Below are 10,371 nucleotides of genomic sequence, written 5' to 3'. Positions count from 1 at the left end.
AATTAGAGTAACCCTAGACACAATATAATCATGATAAATAGGATAAATATCCTAACAGTACTAATTAAATAAAATTTGTAGTATAATGGTTAAGATTTTGTGTATTTATTTTAATGAAAAAATCGAAACTTTCATGTGAAGCTTAGATTAAAAAATTGTTTGTTTGGCTATTATATTTTAAATATTCATCGTGGGGCCACTTAACTCATTTTAAAAACCATAATTAAAATATCTAAGGTCAGTGGATTGGGTTAGTGGAACAGATAGGGGTTAGTGGATTGGGTAGTTTTATTTAAGAGAGGGGCTCTGGAAAATTTAGGGGGATACAAAGTTTAACAGAAAGAGAAAAAGTGGTGGGTGCACTGGGAGATAGTGATTGGAAAATCCAAAGAGTGTTTTAGAGTTTTTCTTGGAAGCAAGAACGTTAATGTGGAGGAGGTGAAAGTTTTGGGTTCTCAACCTTGGGCAAAGAAAGAAAGCTAGGGTTTATCTACGGTAAGGGAAGCTAAATCATTAACTTTCTATGTTTGAAGTTGTGTATCATGTATGTTCTTATATCATTTTATGGTTGTGAGAACCATGGGTTTCTGGTGGAATTTTCTTATTCGCATGGAGTTGGTGAAGCGAGCACGAGAGTTGGGTGTGTTTCCACGTTTTGTTTTTGTTACATTGTGTGATGAATATATGATTTAGGGGTGTTTTGTTACTATACTCACTCATTGGGCTCTGTTTTGTTTTTTTTATATAATATATGATCTGGATATTTTGTTTAAGAGAAAACTTGCAGTATGTAGAATAGTAGGAAGACCCAGTGATGTCATGAGAAAGTTTCTCTCTTTTGGGTATTGATGGACACATTGATCCTAGGTTGGGGTATAACCCGATGAATAAACATTTAGCGCATGAGTGGGCTATGTCGGTTCAGCGTTAATTGATTTGAAAAAGTTAGAAGGCAGACGTTAAAATATGTTAGGGCTTTCACGTGGGAATAGGGTTTCCATGAGAGAGTCTCCCTTGGTTATAAAACTAGTATATGATGGAAGTTTTCTGAGAGTTTACGAGTGAATTATGAAACATTATGCAATAGAAAATGAACAATGGTTTATACTGGGAAGACACTTAGGGGTTAGTATAAAATCTTATTTCATGTAGGTTATTGCATAAGAAAGAAAAACATCAATACAGGAAGTGGAAGAGAGAATAAAACATGTATTAGGAGGGTATGATGATAACCTTGTGGTATATTTTGAGTTTTATAGAAATAAAGTTGATGCTTTCCATTTTGTGGTGATAACCTTGAATCTGATAAAAGATTTATAAACAATGAAGATGCATTGTCTTGTCTTCACATCCAACTTGGATCTTTCATCATTTGGAACATGAACAAATGCTTTACAGCCAAAGACACACAAATGATCATAGATAACATTCTTGTCAAACCAAATTTTGTTGGCACCTCAGAGTTCAAAGCAACTGAAGGAGTTAAATTAATAACATGCATTGTTGTAAGGAATGCCTCACCCCGAAAATGCTTAGGCAATTTTGGTTCAGAAAGCATACACCTAACTCTTTCAATCAATGCCATATTCATCATCTCTACTAAACCATTCAACTGAGAAGTTTTGGGAGGAGTCTTCTCATGTGCAATATATGTCTACAATAAGCATCAAATGGTCCACAATATTCACCACAATTGTCAGTACGAATGCACTTTAGGTTCTTACCTGACTACCTCTCAACCAAAGCATGGAATTCTTTAAATTTTTCCAACACTTGGTCCTTTTTGTATAGTGCATAGACCCAAAGCTTCCTGGAACAATCATCAATAAAAGTAACAAAGTAAAGTGAACCACTAAAAGACTTTGCCTTCAATGGACCACAAACATCATAATGCATCAATTCAAGCAACTCTAACTTCCTGGAGGGAAGATGCTTCTTGAAGGATGCTTTGGTTTATTTACCAGCCATGCAGTGAGACCATTTCTCCAACTCTACACTTTTTAATCCTGAGATAACATTATTTTTAGCTAAGCAGTTAAGTCCCTTTTCACTGATATGCCCAAGCCTTCAGTGCCACAAAAATGACTCCATATACACGACATTCACATTATATTTAGCAATCAAAGCTTTTGTCCAGTAAAGCTTAGAGTTTTTCTCCCCTTTGGCCACAATCAAGTTACATTTGGTGCACTTCCACTTTTCAAAACCAAAATGGTTATCATATCCACCATCATCAAGTACCTGCACAGAGTGAACATTTAGAGCATGTTTAACTCCTTTATGAAACAACTGCATGCACCCCCACGTTGGTTTGGAAATGAACATCACCAACACCAATAACCTTAGACACCCATCATTACTCATCTTCAATACTCCAAAATCACTTGGTGTATAAAATGTGAAGAACTCCTTCTTAGATGTAGCATGCAGTGTAACACAACTATCAATTATCCATATGCTCTCATCGGATACAAGATTAATAGTGCCATAATCACGAAGAAAAACAAAATCACCACATGTAGTAGTAGTAACATGATCACCACCATCATAATCTATTTCTCTTTGCTTACCTTTTTTATCTTTGCTCTCTTTCTTCCACAAAAAAAAAAAACAGTTCTTCTTTATATGCCCTGTATTATGACAATAGTGACACTCTACATCCTTGTACCTGAGTTACCTTAAGTTCAACCCAGAAGATCTAACAGGCCAAAACCACCTTCTACGAATTACTCTACTAATGAGTATGTGATGTTGACTGATGAGGGAGAACCTGAATGTTACGAGGAGACCATTGAGAGTGAAGAAAAGCAAAAATGGTTGGATGTAATGTAGGTTAAAATGAAATCTCTACATGATAATCACACTTATGACTTGGTGAAGTTGCCTAAGGGTAAGAAAGCCTTAGAGAATAGGTGGATTTTCAGGGTGAAGCAAGAGAACAATTCTACATCTCCTAGATACAAAGCCAGATTAGTGGTGAAAGGCTTCAGACAAAGAAAAAGTGTTGACTTCAATGAGATTTTCTCACCTGTGGTGAGAATGACATCCATCAGAACTATGCTAAGTTTAGCTGTTACTCTTGATTTGGAGGTTGAGCAAATGAATATGAAGACAACTTTCCTTCGTGGTGATTTAGAGGAAGAGATTTACATGAAGCAGCCCGATGGTTTTCTTGTTGAAGGTAAGGAAGACTATATGTGTAGGCTACGAAAAAGCCTATAAGGTTTGAAGCAAGCTTCAAGGCAGTGGTATAAGAAGTTTGAGTCTGTTATTTGTGAGCAAGGCTACAATAAAACTACTTCTGACCATTGTGTGTTTATGAGGAAATTCTCTGAGAATGATTTCATTATCTTGTTGTATGTTGATGACATGCTTATTGTTGAAAAAGATGTATCTAAAATTGACAGGTTGAAGAAACAACTAGTCAAGTTATTTGCCATGAAAGATATGGAAACTAGTAAGAAAATTCTTATATAAGTTGCTTGAAAATAATTTTTTTTTTAACTATGACGGAAGCATTACATTCAAAAAGTATTACAAATATTCCAAATAAAAAATGTTAAAGTTATAAATATTCCTCCATATACCAGCAAAGAAAATCTTATTATCTCTATTAAATATATTTATTTGTTAATTCTTGTGGCGCTTGACTTCATGGTCAAGCTTCTATTTATAATATAAATTTGTTAACCTTTAATTAAAATTGTAAAGAATTATTATAATTAATTATAAAATGTTAATAAATTCTTTAAATTGTTGAAATTTGATAGCTCTTGATATTGTTATTGTAAATTTGAAACAGATAATGAGAACATGTATATTTTTTATGCCTGTATGAAAATAAATAAATGAATACGTAAAGTGTGTTTTCTATCCTCTTTTATTGCACCAAATCGTTTTCATGTTCCGAATTGATTTGTTCTGGCCATTCTCTCTATTTATTTCTTTGCTATTTAATTAGGTAATTGAACAATGATGATCTCTCTAATTTATTTTGATAAACTTGTGCTGGCTGGCAATGAAGGAAGCTTCAGATTAGAATTTTACACCAAACATATTCAAACCTCTCTATCTGTGTAATACATGCGACGACTTTGCTTTTTCTAACATAAACACAAGTCTTTCCTTCCACCTCTCTCCACGTCACGCTCACGTGAAGACCAATTAATCATTATCACACATCCTTACAACTTCTCATAAATCATATATGGGACTATTATTTTCCCTTCTATAATAAACACTTTGGAAAATGATATTTTAACACTATTTTTTGACACTATTTTGATACTGCACACGTGTCAAAATGTGATTGGACGATTTCAAATTAAAAAAGTTAAGACAGGGGTATGTTTGGAAGAAAAAAACCAAAGTTTGTTTTTTAATTTGAAATCGTCCAATCACATTTTGACACATATACAGTGTCAAAATGGTGTCAAAAAATTGTGTTAAAATTTTATTTTCCTAAACACTTTTATATCTTCATACAATATATTAATATTTTTATTTAAAATTAAATTATTAATATCTATTTCTATAGTGAAAAATATTTAACTATTATTCGCGGATGTTTCTTTAAACGGTTAATAATGTATAATTTCTTTATAATAACTATAATATGTTATTTTTTTCTAACAAAAAGTAATAAAATTATAATTATAATTATAAAAGTAAATTTAAATAATTTAAAAAATAGTTAAATTTTAGAAGGAGTCCTCTTATACTATCTCAGTAACTGATTTTTTTGTCACTTGCAGTATCTATGTCGACAACCCTCCTTTATTTTATATATTAACTTTGAATTTAACATATAATTTTCATTTTGTTCTTTGTCATCAAAACATATAAACTCCTTTAACCTTTTACTTATGTTATTAACCATTACTACTTGCTGATTAAAAAAAGTAAATTAAAAACAAAAACTATATCTACAAGCACCTAAAAAGAATGGCAATGCCCGATCATACTAAGCAAAAGCAAGTCAACGCTTGTTTTCTATAATTAAACCAAGATTTAAAAATGAAGAATTAAAAATGCAATTTATACCAAGTCAGACTTTTCAGAATACACACACGATGATTATAAAAACCAAACCGCCACAAAATTTTATTAACAGACATCGGAAAATGAAATTAATTAAGGCACTGGCTGGAGATAATTAATCTTGTGGATTCAACAATCTCACAATCTCACATATGTGCTTGATATAATTTCACAACGGAAAAAAGTTTCTTATGGCACCAGAAATTAAACTACGTATATAGCATATAATAGAGCATAATAATAATGTAGCTGTCAGACATGGCTCTCTTCCATTTGAACATCTTTGGCCTTCAAAGGTTCATACTCTCCGTGGTACACTTCAAGGTGATCTGACAAAGCAGATTTATCAATATTCTGATGGTGGTAGGACTTGCAAACGAAATAGAGCACCGTTTGAATCACAAGTTGGAACAGATACAACTGAGAGAACACCACCAAACACACTATCCCATAAAGTGTTCTGTCCATAGACCCTAACCTCCACCCATGCACCACCGTTTTCTTGAACAGAAATTGTATCAACCCAAAGGAAACCAACAGCTTCAAGAATATCACTACCGATAAACCCATCTTCCCCCTTATCAACGCGTTGCTCTTCAACATGGCTCCAATCCCACACGAGTCTTCCAACACAGTAACAACACTCGCAATATTCCAAACCACGGTTAAGTACACAAACCCTGCGAAATAGAAGATCGCCAACACCACAAAAAGCCCAACTCCGCCGCTCCTTCCCCCTGTCGTAAGTGCCCATATGATGACGACAAGCCCTGCCATGACGTTGTAGACGAAAAAGGCTGCGAAGGTACACAAAAAGGTTACCATGAGTCTCTTCCAAACCTTGGGAACGACTGTGATGACCTTGGAGAAAGTGACCTCTCTTGCGGTGTAGATTGAGGCGATGGTGTATACCACTGCTGAGGTGGAGAGGAGGGAGAAGATGAGGAGGAAAGTGAAGTAGATGAGCTTGAAGAGGATGAAGGTGGTCCATTCCGAAGAGAGCATGTTGATGAGGCTGTGGTATTGGGGTGTGCCTTGTGGGGTTTCCATCATTTGTTGTGAACTTTTGACGATCTTGCCGAAGAGGATGTTGGAGACTTCGATGTGGAGGAGGAAGATGAAGGAGAGAGGGAGGATTAGAGTTAGGGTGATCTTGCTGAAGATCTTTCTCCATGCAAATATGATTTTGTAGGATTCTCTATAGACGGCAAAGAACCCCAAGAACTGCATCTCTTCTTGTTCTCTGTCCATAGCTCTCTCTCTATTCTCCAATGGAGTTTTGGTTTTGGTTTGGTGGGGGAGATATATGGGTTCAGAATATATGAGGAAACGCTTTGCAAGAATCTGACTTTCCTGGAATTTGCTATTATTTGAAAGCAATCAAGTCAACGATTAATTTTTGTTTTCTTTTATCGGTATAATGGTCAGCCAGATGCATATTCAATTTAAAAATAAAAAATAAAAAAATCCAACGAATGAAAAACCCAATAAATAATAAAATATTATTAGATTGCATCATATTTTGAAATAGATTTTGAAAATAATTCAATCCCATTCAAAGCAAATATATAAATATGAATATAATTAATGTGTGTGTATATATATTCGTAATGCTCTTTATTTTATCAAGTTAATAAATATATTAATTTATTTATCAATTTATTAAATTTATTCGTAATGCTCTTTATTTTAAAAGTTATGTTACTTACTATTGACATTAATTATTCTAATATTTATATAAATAAAATCAGGAGCACTTTGGATATTAGTAGTTATTTATGTGTTGTATAATATGATTTTTCTATGGGTTCAACATTATAATATTACTTTTTTGCATGATTTTTGTTAATAACATTTCTTTTTATTAGTGATAAGAAAGTATTCGATTTTATTTTTTATCGTAACATACCAGAGTATAAGATTAATTAATTCGATAATAAAACTGAATTATATATGCAATTCAACTTACATCACACTTTATTGATTTGAATTGGATAATTATACTTCAAGCCAGATTAAATCATATATAATATTTAAATTAAATAACATTTTAGCTCAAAACTCATCCAAAGCGTTGCACGAAAGAACTATATGGCACTGTATGAATAAAAAAAACAGTGTTTGTGTTTCACAATTAGATCTGTTGAAGAGTTAAATAAAAATGAAAACAGATGTTATATTAAAAACATATATATAATTTGATGCTTATTTAAAAAAAATGAAGGTTCGTATTATTAAAACCCTTAAACATTTAACACACTCTAATACATTTTCTTTTTGAAGCTAAATGTTATTAAATAAAGGCCTAATTTTCGCATATTTTTACTAAAAGATCTCAAATTTTATTATATCAATAAAACAATACATTATTTACACATACTTTTAAAATTGTTTGATAAAATATATTAATATCTTTAAGTGAGTGTCCAACAAGGGACGTTAAAAATTTTATCTACAAACACAAAACAAAAAATTGAATCTAATAAATACTTTTGTTTTTATTTTCTTAGCAGCCAAAAAAACGAAAGCAACTTCAATGAAGGCGGACAGAGGAATGGCATGTTTGTAATTGTAGTGAAAATGGAGGGGGTTTCCATTTGATTGCTTTATTTTGGCCATAATGGACGGCGAAGACTAATTAAATAATAATTTTATAATCGTTAACGTTACGGCCAAGCCGTGACGAAAACTACGAATGAGAATATTAATAAATAAAAATTCTTTGTTAATAATAAATGTCGCTTTTGTTTTTATCAAGCTTCTTTTTCTTGAACAATTCAGGGTCCTCGACAAAGAACTGAGAGCATTTACCAAATTTTTTACACTTCGATAATAGTGTTCTTTGTTTGTACCAAAACTATTTCTTCTTATATAAATAATAACTTATAATCACAAATAATTTAACATTTTAAAAGTTGAAGTTTAAAATAATTTAAATATTTATTTTTTCTTTTAACTTATGATATATATTTTAAAATTAAAATCGTGATAAAATATCAGTTTCTAAAATAAATAATATTTTAGAAATATAATAATTAATTTTAACAATGTTAGTGAACATATTTAAAATCAAAACATTGACAGTGAATTTTGATCAGAACTAGTTATAATATAATTAAAAGATAGTTGATTAAAGTCCTTTAACAATTATATTTTTGGGGATTTTTAGTTAATTGAATGAATAACAATTCATCAAAAATTATAGTGAATGTGCTTAGCAATTGATAAGGGAATATGCTAACTTAATCGATACTAATTTTGTCTGTTTGTGGAATATTTAGATATTTATAATAATGATGTGAGAGAAAGAATAGTCATAGGTAGTGTAAACGATCTTTCGTCCAAGAAATTTCTCCTGTAAAAAGTTTGACCAAGACAATTTTGGAAATGTTCTATAACTTGTAAAGTCTTGTGAAACTTGCTTATGGATCTTGAGAAGGAGACATGAATAAATGTTTAATGGTGAGAAAGGGTCATAACAATCTTAATTTTATTTTGTGAGTATGATCGAGATGTTGTATCTACTTTTCTTTCAAAGGAAAGAACTTATCACATCTTATTTAGTTATATATTATTTATATTTGAACATAAAAAACATTTAGTAAAATGCAAATGTTTATTTATTTATTTTTATAGTTAATTATATTTTAATTATAATATTTGTAATTAAAACTTAAATCTTAATAATTCATAATCAATTATATCTTAATTATGATTAGAAAAAATGAATATATATCTTTTAATCATAATCAATTATATCTTAATTATAATCAATTGTAATTAAAAATTAAATCATAATCAATTATATCTTAAATATATATCTTAATTTATCCATTTCTTTTATTCTTGTAATCAATCACAATGTTTTGTGTAATCCAAATTACATGTACTGGTAATCGATTACAATAAATATGTAATCCATTGCATTGAATGTGTACACCCTTAATGATTCCAGGAGGTAATTCATTATAGTTTTTTCTTCTAATTGATTACATATACCAAAAAACTGTGTGAAGAGTGTACAACATCACCTTTTTAAATTGTTCTAAACTAAAGTCATGCACTCATGTACTACTTTTTCATTTGAAGTTGTTCTAAACAAAAGTCATGCATCTCCTACACTATTTTTTAATTTGGAGTTGTGTGAGACTGGACGACTTACTTATAAATGTAAATTTAAATTTTTTTGCTATAAATGTATAAAAAAAAAACCCCTCCTATCACACCATGGACTACTTTATTTGAGTCTATTATGTTAACCAAAAATATGAGGCCCCGTCGTCTAATTTCATTGGGTGTTGCTCTCTCTACCACTACATAGTGCTTCTTCTACCTCTTCATTCCCCTTTTGCCCTTCTTTCCTTCTGAAATATTTACTTTTTTATGATGTAAGTATCCATTGTATTCTTAAACAGATATTAACGAACGAATATCAACATTGGTTGTCCATTAAAGGATAAAGATTACGGATGTTAAGTTGTGTTGTATTATGTTGTTGAATTGTGTTAAGGTTGTGATGTTTTTGTGATTTGTTGTAGCAACGTTGAATATAGAGAGAATCTGAATAGGAAAAATGAACACATACATCACTACATTGACGAAACCGGAGTACCCTCGTTGATTGATCCTCCCTTCACCAAAGTTGTCGGCAACTTTAGTACTCTTGATTATCTCCGATTCGTCACCATCATCGACGTTTCTGTCACCGTCAGCTATCTCTCCGAGATTAAGCCTTTTTGGTATAACAACACAAGAAACTCTTTTTGGTATTTTATCACACAGTTGGTGTGCAAGGAATTTAACATAGTGTGTTTACAATTTGTCAAGACTAGAATTCATCCATTTNATTCTCATGCATTCACAAACATCTCAATTCCATCCAATAAGTATTCAATTTCAATTCTAGGTTCAATCATATTTCTCAATACTTCAAGAACCAAAATTCATGCCATGGGTGGTCAAGCCACAACAAGCATTAAGCATAGAAATCAAATACTAACATGAATTGGAAAAGCATATATCATTAACATCAAAAAATACATAAGAATTCCATGTTTTACAACTAATCTCATCAAATAGGAAAAGCCCTCCATGGTGGAGAACTTAGGGTTCTACAAAATTGAAGAGATAGGGAAGAAATTGGAACCAAAGAGAAGATGCAAAGTCTTTCCCAAGGTTCTTGGCAGCTGCTCCATGCTCCANTTGCGCCTCCCCTTNGCATCTCCATCTCCAATTTGTGACCCATCTTCTTCCTCAACCCAAAAGGGGCAAAATCACCATTGATGAACCTTGAAGACCCAAGGAGGAGTGGGAGAGCTTCCCAACACCCCA

General features: G+C 31.7%; 1 protein-coding gene across 1 annotated transcript; it reads right to left on the bottom strand.

Annotated features, from left to right (window-relative positions):
• Positions 1-5,053: 5,053 nt before the first annotated feature.
• LOC106778840 lies at positions 5,054-6,356 on the bottom strand. Its single transcript, XM_014666836.2, has one exon. The coding sequence runs from the start codon at positions 6,289-6,291 to the stop codon at positions 5,293-5,295; it is 999 nt and encodes a 332-aa protein (XP_014522322.1). The 5' UTR covers positions 6,292-6,356; the 3' UTR covers positions 5,054-5,292.
• Between the last annotated feature and the right edge of the window lie 4,015 nt (positions 6,357-10,371).

Source organism: Vigna radiata, unplaced genomic scaffold (assembly GCF_000741045.1).
Source record: "Vigna radiata var. radiata cultivar VC1973A unplaced genomic scaffold, Vradiata_ver6 scaffold_184, whole genome shotgun sequence".
Lineage (NCBI taxonomy): Eukaryota > Viridiplantae > Streptophyta > Magnoliopsida > Fabales > Fabaceae > Vigna > Vigna radiata.
This window is presented reverse-complemented; position numbering and strand designations above follow the sequence as displayed.